The sequence below is a fragment of the Puma concolor genome, chromosome C1 (assembly GCF_028749965.1).
Source record: "Puma concolor isolate L17-30 chromosome C1, mPumCon1.1.hap2, whole genome shotgun sequence".
NCBI classification, from domain to species: Eukaryota; Metazoa; Chordata; class Mammalia; order Carnivora; family Felidae; genus Puma; species Puma concolor.
The window spans coordinates 7566829-7585047 of record NC_141674.1 but is presented as its reverse complement, the minus strand read 5'-3'; the positions used below and the strand labels follow the sequence as shown (position 1 = coordinate 7585047).

At 45.2% G+C, this 18219-nt stretch overlaps 1 protein-coding gene across 3 annotated transcripts in view; it reads right to left on the bottom strand.

Moving 5' to 3' along the window:
* Positions 1–18219, bottom strand: part of PEX14 (peroxisomal biogenesis factor 14) — a 144602-nt gene that overhangs the window by 86542 nt on the left and 39841 nt on the right. For 2 of the 3 annotated variants that reach the window (XM_086715661.1, XM_086715663.1), the window contains exons 1-2: positions 1216–1398; positions 420–504 (exon numbers count right to left, since the gene is read on the bottom strand). In XM_086715661.1, coding sequence (XP_086571787.1) covers positions 420–504; positions 1216–1383 — 253 coding nt within the window. In that variant the 5' untranslated portion in view covers positions 1384–1398. Of the gene's footprint in view, positions 1–419; positions 505–1215; positions 1399–18219 lie in introns of those variants that run through there. The other variant, XM_086715662.1, reaches the window with a different exon arrangement.

Genomic DNA, 18219 nt, shown 5'->3' with positions numbered 1-18219 from the left:
TTTAGCCATCTCATTTCCCTCGCCCTTCAATTTCTTTCTCCCTGGTTCTTTACTGAGGCAGCTGACCTCCTAACCTGAGGCCAGGCATTGTGTAGCCAGGGTCGTATCATCAGAAGAACAGACCAGAAAACAGAAGTCCTCCACAGTCCTATCCAGTGGGCCTCTCCTTGTTGCCTGTGCCAGGCTGTCCTGGGCTACGTTGATGGCCTTCCTTACATGTGGTGCTCGATCATCCAGGTGGCATCACCTCTCTGCTCCACCGTGGGGAAAGAAGCCTGCATTCCCTCTGGGGGGCTCCCGTTCACCCCCACACCAGTGGGAGGGCTACAGGAGGTCCTCTCGGCAACACCGTGGATTCCACCTGCCCCGTCCCCAGCCCCTTTCTGCAGGCCATACGACATGGCCATGGGAAGCTGTACCTTTCTTCTTGAGGAATGCTCTCCTGGTCGCAAGCGGGCTCTGACGGACTCGGGAATTCTGCAGAAACTTCACTGCTGTGGCAATCTGGTTGGGGAGATAAAACAGAGAAGAAAAGTAAACTTCCATGGTCTGAATTTCAAGATTCAAAATCCTACCAGTTTATCCCCACGCCCACAGAAATAAACACACCGCTGTGGTCAAATTTACAACCAGTTATTTCTCATATTGAAAATCTACCTAAATAGGGGCGCCTGACTGGCTCAGTCGGTGGAAAATCCAACTCTTGATCTCAGGGTTATGAGTTCGAGCCCCACGTTGGGAGGTGGAGACTACTGAAAAATAAAATCTTTAGAAAAATAAAATAAAATAAATATAAATAAAATATACCTAAATAAAAGACTACGTTGGTTCCCACTGGCTTCCTGTATCTGATTCTCTCAACATAACTGATAAGACCTGCAAGAATCCTTTCTTTTTCTCCTTGTTCAAGCTGATTCTTCACACTCCTGGGCAGGGCAGGTAGCCTTCTCCTGGCCACACGCATCCATGTCCCTATGCTTGTGCTCGTGCTATGCCCTTTTTCTAGAAGGCGGCCCTTTCCCATCTCTACCTGTCTAAACATTGCATGCATACACACACACACACACACACACACACACACACACACACACACAGACACACACACCAGCACAGCCCTTTTATAGCCTGTGCTAACTCCTCGAAGCCTTCCCTAAATAAGCAAGCCATCTCTGATCTCCCCATTCTCTTAAATTCTTTAATGCTTGTAGTGTGTACCGTATAATTGAAGACATAATTATACTGTCTTCTAATGTTCAGGCTGCCTCCCCAACTACACTGCAAGCATCTGAAGAGAAGAGACCATGCTGTCTCCACAGAGCCTGGCAAAGTGCTGAGCGCAGACCGGCTGGGAAGGATTATATAAGAGACACCACGCACAGCCATCCACGCTGGTCCCGCTTATGCAACGGAGCTCAATTCTGAAGAGACTTCAAAGGACAAAGTTTGGGGTTTCATGGCTAAAAGCTGACAGATTGACAGATTATCTCCCTACGTCTGGTGATGATATTATTTAATGAAATCTTCATATCTTCAAATAAGCCAAGGAGGGGGTGGAAGGCAGCGTGCTGAAGGCATTAACCTTCACATCACTCAGCACACACAAAGTGTGTATTTCCACGCTGCTTGTGTGCTCTCTGTCCCGGGCACTAGTGCAACGGGTGGGAAATGCCAACCTGCCCCAGAGAGGGAAGGGGCTGTTTTCAATGACTGGCATTACTTATCTCATCAAAACCAAATGGGTAATAACATCTCATGTTACAGGTAAAGTCATCAGACCCTAGAGTTCCCTCCTAAGTTGCCGAAGGAAAAAATTTCTAAGGGACCAAACATAAGGAACTTTTCTAAGATCCTGCAGACTAAGGACAGCAGCTATGCAGCGACTGTGGCTACAAATGGAATACAACTTACAAACAGTCTCCTCATGTTTTATATGAATTTAATCTTGCGACCAGACACACTTCTCTGATAACAAAAGATGACGATAAATTAGAAAGAAAAACAGAAAGCCAGGCAACTCCCTTATATATTTTCCCTTGTAGTCCCTCTACTGGAGGCCTGCCGGAGACAGTCTCTGTAAAGGATGAACTCAAGTGTCCCAGGCCTTCGGATCCGGGCCCATCAGCGGTAAGACACAACAGCATTCCCGGAGCGTGGCTGTCATCCATCCAGCCCTGCAAACCTATTAAACCCCGTCATGAGCTGCAGTGGTAACCAAACAGCTCCGGACTGGACGCAAATCATGCTCCAGATTCTAGAGCCCAAAACTCCATACACGCCCCCTCGGTCCCTCGACCACATCTCCTCGGTTCGCACCAAACTTTAAGAAAAAAAAAATGTGACCAACATCTACAAAATGATACAGTTTAATGAAGACACGGGAGAAGGGAAGAGAGAAGAGGAAGACAGAAGAGAGACTGGGGAGAAGGAAGGAGTGGCCACGGGACAAGAGGAGAAAGCAGAGGAGCTGACCCACCAGGGTGGGCAGAAGAAAGGGGAAGGGGAGAAGCCGGAGGGGGGATGGGGAGGGAGGAAGGAGAGAGACAAGAGGAAGAGAGCCCCATGTCCAGGAAGGGGTGGACAGCTACACAGTCACAGGCCCCCCAGGGACGATGCCCATCGGCACAGCTCTGATGGCTCAGGGGTGACCGCCCTTCACCTGGAAAAAAATACACCTGCCACACACACGACAATTACGACACTGGTATCACGCGGCGGTCTCCGCACGCAGCGGTGTGTGCACCAGGTGTCAGAGGGAACGTGGATGAGCAGGTCTTGAGCAGCAGACATTAACAACACCGCTCCTCTCATTTACCCACAGAAGCGCCGACCTTTCCTTCATCCTTCCAAAATTTTCCATGATGGAGAAAGAAAACAGAATCCCACCACTAAAATGCACAGGTTTCACCTTGCTTTTTTAATATAGTCCTTGGTATATGCATTTCTGGTCAGAGAGCAAAGTTCTGATGGGTTTAATGGTGCACTCAATGCAGTGCTTGGCGCATTCCATCAATTTTTTTTTAAAAATTGCATCTCTTATTTCTTTAAATACATTAATCAGCCTAGTGTAGGCAAAACGGATCCATCGGACAATGCAATAAACATGAATTATCATCTATCCAACACGCATAATGGCTTAAAAATACATAATAGCAGGTGTAGTTTAAATGATTAGTTATTACACCTGTGGTGGGTCTGATTCAATTGGGAAAAATCATCTTTAATAGGTTAAAAGGTTTAGATCACCATGCTTTCCTTAAAGTGGCTGTAGAGAGGGAATGATGGAGTGCTCTGTCATTAGTAATTCATTTAAGAAAAACGTGGGGGATATAGCAAAGAACAGCATAAACGAGCGAATCCAATTTAAACATCAGGTAAAGTAGAAAACACCTTTTAAAAAAGCAAGATAAATGAATTCGGGAGGGAGATGAAATTGACGTATTTATTTTAACGGGAATTTGACAAAGTCCCGGCACACTTCAAACTTGCAAAAATATGAACAATTTCTTTTAAAGTTTCCATTCACTAATTTCAAGCCATATAAAATCATGCTGCCAAACACCTACATAAAGTATATTTGGGACTTGTTTATGTTCCTCTTGATCTCTGTCTGAAGATGCAGGCGACAGGCAAATCACATATTTAACAGCATCGATATCACTACGCCAGATGCAAAAATATAAAGCATCCAAACTAATAGCCTCAACATAATGTGCTGAATAAGAAAGATACCCAGATAGGCAGCTCCAGGTAAGTGTGAACATATGAAAACCTCTCTCCTCCTTCCACTAATTATTTCTTCAGCTACTCTCTACTCTCCCCTGCACCCACCGCACGAGGAACTGGAGCTACAATACGGGGGAAAGGCCTGTCCAACCCGGAATTTTACATGCCCGAGAGCCATCCACAGATGGTAAAAGGTTTCCCCAAATCTGTACCCATAATGCAAAGATTTTAGCACACTAAATAACTGCTGGGCACACTGGGTTTTGCAGCTTTCATTCACCTATTGTTGGACACTTTGCATTAACTTCATGAAGCAATTCAACTGGCTCTTCCTCTACAGAGGGTCGACACACACAGCATGCTTTTGTTGGTCGAAATGATGGGGTGCCTGCAGCCTGTCCTGTATTATCGTTTGATTTTCTAATTAGGAGATGAATGTGACTATTCATGGGTTATATTTGTGCCCAACTAAATTACATAAATTCAGGCCAAATCTTCCGCCTCAATGTCAAAGATGTAAAACGGAGACAGGAACTTTATTGCACATGTTGTGGGAGTGCAGCAAGCCAGGGAAAATTCTGGTGCACAGCACCTGATGCCGTTGTTGGAAGCCACTTGCCGTTGAGTCCATGAGAAACATGGAATCGTTTTTCCTTTCTCCTCCTCTTGCGCTGAGAGTTCTTAATGAGCGCACCTCGAATTGCCACTAGCTGGTATCATAAAAATACGGGTGACGAACTCAGAGGAAAACAGAAGCGAAGTTTCTCGCCACCCCTATTCCCGTGACCTCACCTTCCACCTCCCTCCCCCAAAAAGCAAAATAAAACCACCCTGTCACCGTCAACTCCCGAGTGTTAGGGAAATTTGATCATTTTCACGGGCCTGTCACTGAAAGCCAGAGGTAAAGCCACGATGCAAGCAAGGGGAGTAACCTCCCCTCTGCAATGGCTGCCCCGGAGGGCCTGCTGCAACCCAGGGGGAAGAGGGGCCTTTGGACCCCGGATGACTGGCCAATCGCGAGAGACCCTTGTTTGAGAGCCCAGGATTTGTACTTGTATAAATCAATGCACTACAGCATACTCAGGGGTGATCTATGATGAACTATGTGCTGTTAAATGCATTGTGCAAGATAAGTAATCCCTGGTGAGCAGACTCGAGGTTCCGACAGTCTTCGCTGAAGAGATGCGTCCTGTGTGCTTCCCGCTCTCCTACAAAAGACCCGCACGCTGTAATCTTCAGAAGGCACACTTTCTTTTCCGCACGAGGGGGACAGGAGAACAGAGCTTGCCTGCTAGCGACCCCGGGGTGTGAGGAAGCCTTAGCACTTTGCACCTGACACGTAAACCTGATGCATTGTCTCCAGTGACACTTATTTGGAATGCCACCAATTCCAGCACTCCTGTGTGCTCCGTACACATCTATCTCCTAAAACGTGAGCATTCATTAGCCATTTTAAAATATTAAAAATAGTCAAAAATTAATGACGCTAACAACCAAAGCCAAGTCCTTTTTAACCCAGAGAGATCACAGCCAGAGGGCAAAAGGAATGACCAAGGTGCGGGCCCGAAAGGCCCACCCCAACGCCGCAGTGTGGCACGTGCGTGCCTCAGAAGATTCCATCGCCTGTGAGAGGTTCCTACGCTGGTACTCTAAAGCAGATAGATACCCAGAATCCTGTTAACAAGCGTCAGACCAAAGCCAACTCGAGTTTTAACAAGGACCGACTTTAAACGCCGGGCAGTGTGGAGAACGAGAGCACCCTCTTCAAACAGAAATGCTGCATTTTAGTAAGAAATCAGTACTCTGTCAGGAGTTCCTTGACAAATATGGTCATCGGTGGCACAAGGAAATAGTTGCAAAGCAGCTGTTAATCAGGGAAACACATCGTAGAACGCTGATGCTAGCACTCGTGAAAAAATGCAACGGGCTAATTATGAAGCTATATATCTCACTAAAGAGGCCGTGTTCCTTGAGATTCCAGGCAAAGCACTCTCAGATCCAGGGTCCTAGGACAACATAATTCTGGCTCTCTGCATCCAGAATCCCCTCTAATCTGCCAGTTCCCAATCCCGGGGCTCTCCATTCTTTTTCAATCCTCCACACTCTCCCTCTTAGCTAGGGAAGGGGCTGAGAAGGGTGACCACCCTGGAAGCGGGGGTATCACGGGCCACATTCCAAGATGCCGTGCGTGCGAACACACCCACAAGGTGTCAGATCCTGAACCAGAACGAAAGAGAATCTACGAGCACGCACAAGAAATGTCAGAACCCTCATTCTAAGCGTGGCAGGAGGGCAAACGTGTGTGAGCTGCAAGCGAGGGGAGCCGTGCCCCCCCCACCCACCCCCACGCGCACCCCTAACCCCAGTCGCCAAAATGAAAAAGGAGGAATAAAAAGGAGAAGCGGGCAACAAAAAAGAGAGACTGTTGTGTCCGAAATCCCAAAGGGAGGAAGGAGGGGGGACCGGCAGAAAGGAAGCTGCTCTGAAGAGTGTTGAGGTGCCACGCAGGGAAGCCGAGGGGGCTCGCAGGCAGGTGAGGGGAAAGTTAATATGCACAGGAAGGCTCGGTCAGCCAAAATTCAATACGATCCCCGTGCAAGGACAAGGAGGGATACGGCTCCCCGAAACCAGCCGGGTGGGGGTGGGGGGAGGGGCGCCACCGAACGCTCTCCGCTCTCCGAGCAAAACCACTGGAATGGCAAGAGGGGAATAACCTTGAGGTGGACACGCCGCTCAGGCAGCCCAAGCGCGGAGCCAAAGTGCCCCCTAGCCGGAGCCGGCGGCCGCGCAGGCCAAGGGCGGCCGCTCCGCTGACTCGCACAGCCCCGGTGAAGTGTTTTCACTCAGGGAAAATGAAATGTTTTGCAAGATGAAACAGAATGAAAATTGAGGTTTTAGGTAATTACTAGTTGGCATTTACATATCACGGGCTGGTTCAACACCTATTCATTTTCCTCTTTTATTTTCAATTTTTTAAAATTGCTCATTAAAAATGAACAGATGACAGTGACAGGAATTTTTTTTTCACTCTTTCTCCTTCTCTGAGGGTTACAAAATCAAGAGGCACATTTAGCCCCGTTTATCTACAGTTAACACACACACACACACACACACACACACACACACAGAGGTACATTTCATTTGCATCAAGGGGGGAACGGAGGGGGGAAAGTCAACAAAAGCCAGGAAGTTCAAAAATACAGACGGCGAGTTGTATTGTACTTGAGCCAGCCTCCTGCACCTGGGTCAGGAGCGTGCTAGCAAGTGCCCTAGCACTCAAGGAGTTAAAGGAAAGAGCCTCTCTTCCAACTTGGAATTTCCTGGTTTTTGTCACTGTGTCCTTCCCATTGTTGATTTGGGTTACAACTCTATACTAATTAAGCCTGTGGGCCCTTATTTCCTTTGTTTTACTTTCCTCTGTCCTTTTGTTTTTCACATTAAAGAAATAAAATATCTCTGGTAGAAGTGCACAGGAGTTGACATGATAGAATGTAGTATTTTTAAGGTCTACTGTGTAAATCTGCATTTAGGGAATTCCAAAGCACGCATTATTGACCCTAGCCTCTCTTAAAACACATTGATATATGTAGTAAAAGCCTTTATGAAAAGTGGCAACGCCGTGTGCACAAAAACTACCTTTCAAAGTGAAATACCTCTATGTTTAAATTGTTTTCTTCTTGGCCCGAGTTAAAAATATTGCATGAACTGCTTGTCAGAATGTCATTGTTTTCTTATTTGATTAAACTAGTTCTTCCAGAAATGTGTGTGGAAATCAAAAAGCATCTTCAGCCAACAAGCACTATTTCATGTCAAGTGACGGTGGCTTTAGGGGCGTAAAGGGTGACTCTGGAGAGCGCAGTGGGCGCCAGCCTCCAGCCGCCGGGAGCTGGTGCAGTTGGGCAGCAAAGCCTGAAAAGCAGAGGAGCTGCTGTCGCTGAGCCTCACTGTCACCGCATCGCAGAAAGGGCTGCGGTGCACACACACTTGCCGGAGAGGAAATGAAAACCCTTGCTTCGGGGTTGAGAAGATCAAAGTTCCTTTTTAGGAAAGGTTGAGAAGGAAAAGGATTTTCTCCTTCAGGGAGAAAGAAAAGCAAATTTAAATGCCTTGTCCCCATGCATCCCCACCTGAATTTAGATAGCAGCCCCTCTAATTTTTGATGCAACCAACAAAGCAGTTACCCAAAGAGGGGAGGAAAAAAGGATGACATTTGCCTTTTCCTTGGCTTTGAAATCCAACTGGCAGCAAATTGTTTGAAGTCCTGCTTAGAGAAGAAACTGTAATAGCCTCCATACTGAAAAGAAGAGGAAAATGCCATTATACACGGATCACGGTAGCAGTGACCTCAGCAGAGAAGGCGAACGAGCCGGCTGCAAGTCAGAGGTCCGGCCTGCATGCCAGGAACAGATTTAAAAAGGTTTACGTGCCAGAGATGTGTGGCAAGAGTTGGGTGCTCAGTCTCAAGAGATACCAAGAAAAGGCAAGGAGTTCAATTTCTTAACACGATGTCTTTCAACAGCTCCCTGACTGCTCCTTCTGCCAGTTTCCCTTGGTTTTTATATTTTCGATCTTCCTCTAATTTCCCTGTGCTGTTAAAGAGGAAGCAGAGAGCACCCGGGCTTCGTGTTGTAAAATTAATGAAGGTGTCAAGCTGTTGAGTTGAATCACTCCAAAGGAATGTAATGACTCAGTGTCCAAGATGCTCCCTAGGAGAACTCTGAGCTCACTCAGTGACGGTGGCTGGTGACTCCAGCACTAAAAATATGTAGCATTCAGTCTCCAGGACCTTCTTGATGATACCATGGCTTCTACTTCCCGGTTCCTTTCTCTCCAGCATAGGCTGAATGTTACGCTTTCTGAAGGTTACTTCTCTTAAACTCCAGTACTTTTCAGATGCTCGGCAGATGAAACGGTGCTTTGGTTCCCACCTCTTCTGAAGTCAGGGCCAGATGAAGGAGATCAGGAAAGCCCTCTCTGGTCATGCACTACTGAGATGTGCGATGATTAGGAAGGGGACGGAGGTTATGTCACAGACAGACAGTTTCAAGCATTAAGTCATCACTGGGGGGGTTAGACACTGAACAGATGACCACCAAGTGGCATAGGACAGGATCCCTTCAGGATGGTTTAGCTTGCTCAGAAGGCAAGGAGATGGGCTCTTGGATTCTATGGAAGATAAGCTCTGGACCAAGAAATTCTGCCTACAATCACCCCCCATACAGTACAAAACTAAAACCTGTGAATGAATGAGTGAATGAATAAATAAATTAAAATAAAATAAAATAAAACCTGTGAGGTGACACTAAATGACATTCCTAACATACATCCTACAAAAAAACGAGAGAGAGACTGAATGGTAAAAAACAGATTTGGGGCACCTGGGTGGGTCAATTAAGTAAGCATCCAACTCTTGATTTTGGCTCAGGTCATGAACTCACGGTTCATGAGATCAAGCCCCACATTGGGCTCTACACTGACAGCACAGAGCCTACCTGGGATTCTCTCTCTCTCTCTCTCTCTGCCCTCCCCACATGTGCATGCATGCTCTTTCTCTCAAAATAAATAAAAAATAAACTTAAAAAAATAGATTCGAATACAAAAGAAATAGTCATAGCCTAGAAATAGTTTGAATGATAAGATAGCAAGGAAGAAATTTAAAATGACAAATGTCATTACTTACAATAGCCAAGATATGGGAACAATCTAAGTGCCCAATGGATAAATGGATAAAGAAATTATTATGTATTCTCTCTCCCCCGACTCACACAGAGGAGTATTATTCAGCCATTAAAAAAAGAATGAACTCTTGCCGTTCGTGACAACATGGATGAACATCAGGGGTATTCTAGGTGAAGTAAGTCAGACAGAGAGACAAACACCATATGATTTCTCTTATATGTGGCATTAAAAAAAACAAAACAAAACTCATAGATACAGAGAACAGATTGGTGGTTGCCAGAGACAGGAATGGAGGGGTGGAAGAAATGGGTGAAGGGGGTAAATTTTCATTTTAAGAAAAGAATCTGTATAGCAGAGGTAGGACAGAACTTCATTGAAGGGCGTGGGGGCAAAATGACATGAGTAAGTTAGGAAGCAAGAGGAGACTGTAGACAGAGGACTAAAGGAACCACACATAAGCTCTGGTCTGTAGATGATAAAGTTGTTTCCCTGGGGAGCACAGGTCAATGATCCTGATACTGCTATCCACACGTACTAGGATTGAGCAAATAAGCAGAAGATGGATGTTGCGGAAAAGAAGAGATAAAATTGTTTCCATAAATGGAAGCCCCTGTGTGGTGCTGTGCCACAGACAAAAGGGAAAACAAGGTCTAGGTCTCTCCATATTGTGACATTCTGCTTTAGTCTTTGCTTTTGTACTTGATCTTGCCTCTCTGCATGTAGTATTTCCTCCTTAATCTACTGAATTAATTTGTACTCCTCCAAAAAAAGGAAAGAAAAGAAAAGAAAAGAAAAGAAAAGAAAAGAAAAGAAAAGAAAGGAAAGGAAAGGAAAAGAAAAAAGAAAAGAAAGGAAAAGAAAAGAAAAGAAAAGAAAAGAAAAGAAAAGAAAAGAAAAGAAAAGAAGAAATTTTCAGCTAGGAGGCCCGCCTTGACCCCATTCTAGCTAACATGCAATTGCCTTGGCCTTGAGGCTGGATGTTGCTTAACCGGATGGTATGTTCTTTAAAATATTTTGCATACAAAAAGTAAATAAGTAAATATAAAATGACAAATGTGCATGGCCTTTAAATCACCCATTTAGATCCAGTGAAGAGCAGAAAAAAGTAAACAGTTAATATCCGCACTAACAGAAGACCACCGAGTCCTAGTTTCTGCTATTATTTAAATTCATCCATGGCCTAAGGGGAAAAAAATAAAAGTATGAGATCCAAAAGTATGATTCATAATACTGGCAGACTCAAAAATCTTCAAATTTACAGTAAGATGATAGGGATTAGAAACAGTTTCTACTCAAATGGTGAAATGAAGTCCGCTCCTCCCAGAGGAAAATCACCCTCTTCACCAAACACACAAGCCCAAGAACGTGGACAGGGACAGACTGTCTACAAAGACAGCATCCACGGAAACAACTCTGGCAATAAGTGGGGTGGCAGGCGCCAGAGGTACCTGACATCCCTATGTAATAATAACCCTGGTGGCCAGGTTCTGTTTTCTAAGAAAGGAGTATCTGACATAGGCCATGCCTCTGTCACTGACTTTAGAAGGAACTTCGCCACCCCAAGAGCAGGGAACAGAGCACCCCAAGTCCAGGGATGCCTCTCACATAGATGGGGATCTTCTAGGGGCACCGAAATAACAGCTGTGGAACACACCCCGTCTGTACCCCCAGCACCAAGGCGGAAAGTCAGGAGAGAGAGTGACTCAATCGCTACCACTGCACTTGCCTTCTCTGATGGGCCCCGACTTAGAAACTTTTAGCTTAGAAACATTTAGGAAATGTCCACAGGACGCAGGAAGGATCAAATGGTAAGCACCATGGCTTTGAACCATTCTGTGATCTTTCACTAAACACCGTGAGCATTCCTATTATTAACAACCACCGCTCCCAATGAAAAACCACACTTCTAAAAAAAAAAAAAAAAAAAAAAAAAAAGATTCGAGAGAGGCCTACCAGACACCAGAGCCGCCCCTGGCCACGAGGCCCTCATTTCAGATCTCCCACCTCTGATGGGCAGATCAAAAGGAGGGTCTTCATGTCCCGCATGGGACGTTCTCACCAACATTGGTCATCGAAAATGGACACATAATTTACTTACAATTAACACGAGATTTCACCAATTTTCACCATCAAGCAAATCACTTCTATTGAGCACCCTCCTCCTCCTCTAAATCAATAGTAACTCGTTTCTAATTTCTCCCAGCTCTGTCTGGGAAACGGAGAGAAGTTTGCTTTCTGTTCTCTGAAGGATCAGGAACTACCGCCTTGCTTTGCAACCCTCTGGATTCCCCGCACCCCCGCTCAGAGGGCAAAATATTCTGAAATCACAAAACTGCCTACATTTCCTCAGTCTGGCAAAAGCTTCCGGAGACCTTGCTCGTCGGTTTCTGCTCATTGTCCTTTCTCTCTCTCTTCCTGCCTGTTTAAACACACGGACACAGAGTTATTAACTTTTACAGGAAAACCAAATAAAATAACGTCGAAGCAAAACTGCGGTGATGTCAGGGCTGAAGCGAGCGCCATTCATCTGTGGGAATCTGATTAGCGCTCGAGTGGCAGAGCTACCTGGAAAAGTGCTCACAATCAAATAAAAAAATGATACCCAAACATTAACCTGATGGCTAAAAACTCCACATTTAAGCAGTTAAAGTAATAAAGGAGCTTTTATTGAGTATTTTTTATATTTCATTATGCCCCAAATTGACGAGGACTCCCGGATACATTTTCTAGACTTTTGGTTCCTCAAATCAAATGCTCTCTTGGACTTTTTTTTTTTTTAACTAAAAGGAAACAGCATTTCTTGTAAATTTGAATGAAAGGATTGAAGCTTCTCTTGCAATATCGATATCAGCCTTGAGTGCAAACATAGCCAAACAGTGCAACAAACAGAAGCCTTTTTGGTTTATGTACTTTAATTCTGAACCTGCCCAGAGCCAGCGGAGAATTTTTCTCCAGAACTTTACCTTACACAAACCCTGTATTTTCTCTTTCACCCACATTTTGCTCAAAATTGGTAGGGAATGGGGATGGGGCGCTTTGGTGGCTCAGTCGGTTAAGCGTCTGACTCTTGATCTCAGGGTGGTGAGCTCAAGCCCGGTGTTGGGCTCCACATGCATGGAGCCTACTTAAAAAAACAAACAAACAAAAAATTGGTCAGGAATGAAACTTGGTGGAACGATGGGACAGAAAGCAGTGTGGGTCTCAAGACAGTTGCACACTGAGTCCAACCCTCACACTGGTGTGTCCCGAGACCCAGCCTCTCACGCCCCTGCTCCGTGCCACAGATTCATTCATTTCTGCAAAACAACAGCTTACCCAGATGACCTTCAGGACCCTCTAGTTATGCCACCCCATGATTTCTAAGTTGACTCCCGGAGGCAGCCTGTGATACCTCGACCAGGGATATGGGCTCGGAGGATAAGACCCAACCTTTCCAGAGCTCAGCTCTCCAATCTCACCCAATTCAAAAAAAAAAAAAAAAAAAAGGAGAAAACCAACAGAGGAGAGGAAGGAGAGAAAGAAAGGGAGAAAAAAAAAAACCACTGCTGCCAAAAAAGAAATGACAGATTTAACGTATCTTGCACATAGCAAAGCTTTTCTCTCACTACTTACTTGCGACTTATTTTGTATACGAGCTTAGCTATCGGATATCCAAATTACAGAAGATTAAAACTGCAAATGAGAAAGGAAAAACAAGCCAACTAACAGATACTTACGGAACAAAGACCAGATAGCAAAAGTAAGCCAAGCGACAAATGTCAAGAGAGAAACATCTATGAAAAGGCAAACAAAAAACTCAAAAAGCTTGTTCGTTTGGGGTTGTTTGGCATAGGTGGAGTCATTTAGAATAAGGGCAAATATACAACATATCTATATTTCAACAGTTTTTGAAAAAAGAACTCCACTGACAACACAATATAAACATTTACGTCTACAATGACGGTACTGAGTCATGAAGACTAATACTCTGCCTAATAAAGTAAGAAACTATATAACCCATTTCATGCAATTCCCAGCCCGAAGTTTCAGTGTTTTGTTTTGTTTTGTTTTGTTTTCATACAGGCCTCGATGGCCATCTAACTGTGCCTATCCAAAATGACTCATTTGAGGAGGGTGCCAGAGACAGTGATGCTCCTGAACTGAACACGAACAGTTTTTATTCAAGTTAGATTAAGAAGCAGGAAGCCGAAGATTAAATAATGAATAGTTACTGAGCATTCACCGGGTACGCACAGCACACCAGGCACTTAGAAAACCAAGTAAAGCAAAGATGCTGCTTTTGCTGTTCCAGTACAGGACAAGGAAAGAAGTCAAAAGGGACCTTAGGCCATCCGGTCCCGCATATCACCTAAGACTACCCCCCTCTTCAACAACCTCGACAAATGATGGGTGGGCTTCCACCTGAATGCTTACGATGAACAAGAGAACTCATTCTCAACAGCCTGTCAATTCATTTTCAGGAGTCCTTCTTTAAACGGAGTTGAAATCTACTTTCCTGAACCTCCTATGCACTGGCCCCAGTTCTCTGCAGGAGAACGATATTAACTGATCCAGTTTTCGACACAATGCTGGGTGAGGAATTAGGATAGGCCTCTGTCACTTGGCTATCTTTTCTATAAAAGCATTTCCCTTACTCTGCTTATTAACTAAATGTGAACACCGGTTTCACTGTGTAACAGCTTCATGAATTCTGCTCTTAAGCTTGGTAAGAGCAGCTTTGCCCTTTGTGGGAGGGCCAAGGCTACACCTGTAATGTCAGAATGCATTAGCAATAATAAAGGCCACAGTAATGCAAGAGACGACTTCATACACACGTCATTCCCGAATGGCTAAATTCAATCAAATATGGCAGCGCTTCCTACAATGCTCTGATCACTGGGGCCAGCGCGTGTGACGTGGGCCCACTTACTGGAAGCCGCTGGAAGCAGAAAGTGAGCGCTCTGCTTTGACGCTGTAACGGATGGGTTTTTACCAGCCCTAAGTGGTTTGGCCTCCTTCTTTCCCAGGAATTACCTAGAAATTCATTCGACGTCTAAAGACTACAAATGTGAAAAACCTCAGAAGGCTAAAAGGACATGAAGAGAAGAGCGAAAAAGCATAGTGTTCTGTCACCCTCGCCCTACAGACAGAGGATTCTTACAGGGAGGAAAGTAATCTCCGAAGAGGGGGATCACCAAAGAAGCATGGCCAAAGTTCACCTGGTCTTAATTCTAACTCAGTCACCAACTTCTTTAGTAACTTCCCAAGAGGTGCTCACCTTTCCTGTTTCTACTTCCTCATCTGTAAAATGGAACTAAGACTGCTGAGAGACGCGCCAAAGGGTCACGTGGAAGAATTAGTTAGCATTTATGCCACACTTTTGATCTTCAAAGTAAGGTTATTAGACTATAAAGTAGAGTAGATGTGGTTTGAAAAATCTTTTAAAAACCGAAAATAAAGCAGGCAAGCAAATTCAGAGAAGCAAAACAGGCTGACATCACCTCCCAGCAGCCAGATGCCTCTACCTCCACAGGCACCCACTTTCTGCCCTAATCTGCATCTGCATGTGGAGACAAAGGTACAAGAACGTTTTATTAGGAAAAAATGGGAGGGGGTGGAAGGAAGGGAGAAAGGAGAAAGAGGAGGTTTGAGGAGGAGAGGCACTGAAGAGAACGTCGAAGGGAGGACACAAGGAGACAAGGAAGCGGGGGGGGGGGGGGGAGAAGAAAGAGGGAACAGTGAGAAATAAAGAGCAGGCAGATCCCGTCCCCTAAAAGAACAGCAAGAACGGGAAGGGAAGAAAAAAGAGAAAAACAGAGACACGGAAAAGCAAACATCAAGGGAACAAATGTAAAAAGCGTGTCCTGTGTTCAAAGAAAGCAAGAAGGCCGAAAGTAAAAGTTAAAAGTTTTACAACAAAAAAACAAACAAACGAAAACAAAAACAAAAAAAGAGGAGGACAAAGAGCAGAGGATAGAGAAGGAGAACATAAAGCTTTCGGGAGTCTGTCTGGAAACCAGAAAGCCGGAGGAGAGATCATTAGCAAGTCCACAGTGCGTCTACAGCAATACCGCGCGGGTCAATTCATTTAACGCTGCCCTGTACATTTACAGAAAAGTACCTCTGATATAATAAAGGCTCATAAACACGCAGAAATTGGGTTAGACCCGTTTCGAATTCCTGCCAAACAATGGTTCAGAAAAATGAAGCTCTATTTTAATTAGCTGGATTCGCGAGTGATTTGATAACAGCAGATGCTGTCTGGATGCTTTCAGCTTGATGGGCTCCACATATATGAACTTAAGAGTGGTTCTGATGCAATTAGGTGTTTCTCTCTGCTCCAGCATGCCAGGCCCAAGGACCCGAGCCTACGTGTGGCCCCTGCATGTTTCTGTATTAATCTACATGGCAATATTTTAAACCGAAGATGAGAAAAGTGACCCCATAAGAGAAGTAGAAAAGTTGTCTTTAAAAGTCACTGGCAGGTAGAAGAGGACACTCTCACAACGAATTTGTCTCTCCACCGGGGAAAGAAAAGTTGGGAAGCTGAGAAAAAGCCACACAGGGCAGCAGCACCTGTAACAGAAACATTTACTGCCAAAGCTGGAACACAACAGACCTTTTCCTTCCAATTTTGCAATTCCAGTCCAGCGTTACAGCAAAGGATTAGCTGCCTAATGCACAGCCCGACCTGGGACTAAGTGGCCTTCAAAATGTTCTTTGTAACCAGGCAGGCATCCTGTTATTACCCAGAGCACCGCTGCGGAGACAGGCAGTGGTGTTCAGGAGCGCAGCCCTGCAAGTCCAAGTATTTTCACCAGGTGCTTTCAAGCTGGGCACCTTACTGCCCCCTCTCCCTTTTAAGCACTCTCTCTCTCCCAAAGAGCCTTCTACTCGCTTTTCCCAAAGCACCCACTGCCCTCTGCTAGGGCCACTTAGAGCACCACCGCCCACAGGCACAGAGCTGCTAAAGGACCCGCACAAAGCAAGAGCAGCTTCCAGCATCGGGACTCGCCTAATAGGAGGACCCGATCTGCTCATTACCCGCCAGTTTGTCACGGCTGGGCTGAGTAGGGGACGATTATGAAAAGGGGGGTGTTGGGAGGAAGCTCTCCCATACTAGGTCGTGTGCTACTCGTCCTGAAATTCTGAATCAGGCTTTCAAAATCGTTCAGCGTCCCCCCACCCCCCACCCCCTCTGGCTCCCATCGGATGACGTGAAGTAGAGAGGGTGGAAAAGAGACACAAGAGTTCTGGCTGACTCGTCTGGACAGAGCGGGCGATGCCTGAACCCCGCCACTACCACCACGAGCACACAGGGAGAAACACACACCCCTCACTCTCCCTCTCCAAGAGGACAAAACGGACATAATGACCTTCACACCATCTCCCCTTCGCCGGCGCTAACAAGCCGAGCACTGTAAATCAAGGATGAAATCCCTGTGCCAGGAAAGCAAAGGAGGAGCATTTCTTCCGTAAGAGCCCAAAGATGCTGCCTGCTTCTGAATCAGCACTTCAGGGCAAGTGTTCGGAAGGCAGGAAGCTTAATGCCAGCGAGTGAAGGAAAAATAGGTATTTATTATATGTAGTAGGGCCTTCTTCAAAAGTTATTTATTTCACAAAACCACTCTGCTAAATAGAGGTTTCAATCTAATTGGAATTGCAATCTGCATATTGTAAATGCAGCAAATGACAGCCTCCGAGACTTTTGTTCTATGCCAGTTTATGGGTTCACTAGTACAAGACTTCCCAGTGTACACGCATAAGCGAATGGAAGAAGGGAGTTCAGAGGGTTATCCTTTAACATATGTGTTTATTTGGTGTATTTATTTATTTATAATATGTTTTTCAGTCCCTTGCAAACCCCAAAGGAGAGGGAGAGGGTCTGCACTGTGAAATGGGATGATGTTTGCAAGACCCCTAAGAAGACGACAGAGCCAGGAAGGAGGAAGGAGGCTCACAGGGACATCCGTGTGTTTGGCCACACAGGTCTCTGGTGAGACCCCAATCACCATCAGCTTCTCTTCCCTTCTTGGGGGGGGGGGGGGAGGTGAGGAAGGGACCCCTACTCATCTTAATTTCCCCCTCCTATCCACATCCCGAATTAGCCATGTTAATTAACAGAGATGCAAATAGTCACGGCCCAAAATAAAGGTTTTTAACAAGAAGTAAAAAGAGACCTTACAAATCCAACAGAAAAATAAAAAAGAAGAGGGAGAGAAAGAAACGACCGACCCAAAGCTAAAGGTCAACCTACAAATAATTAAGGAAATGAGAAAGCAAGAGGACAGGTCAGGACTTCCCACAGGGGTCTGAAATTTTCTGTTTGTATCTCTGGCTTCACATCAAAAGTGAGTTATGGCAGAGAGGACAACGTTCTGGGGAAGAGAAGAAGGCACAAAGATTCTAGAGTCCCACACAGGCCCGGGACTTCTCTCCCTACATCGCATTCAAGATAACTTTCTGTTCCCTTTCCCCCTCACTCATTTCAAGAAATAGATTATTTAATTGTTTTCAAACACGGCATTCCTAGAGCCCAAAGATACCCCTCGCTTCCTTAAAAACTAAGCATCTTCTAGTTGACAGTTTTTGCCCTCCATACTCTGACAATACCAGCCTGTCAGAGGGTGTAAACTTCTGTCAAAAAAATAATAAGAGTAATAAATAAAAATCAGACCTTCAGCTTCCCATAAAAAAAAAAAAAAAGATAGAATAAATATGAATTTGAAGGGGAATTCTGCCAAAACCTGAACCTCCCAAATCTGGTTCAGCCACATTCTTGCCCACAGCCTGTACTTCTCGGTGCCTCCCTACATTTTTCAAAATGCAGCTGCACAG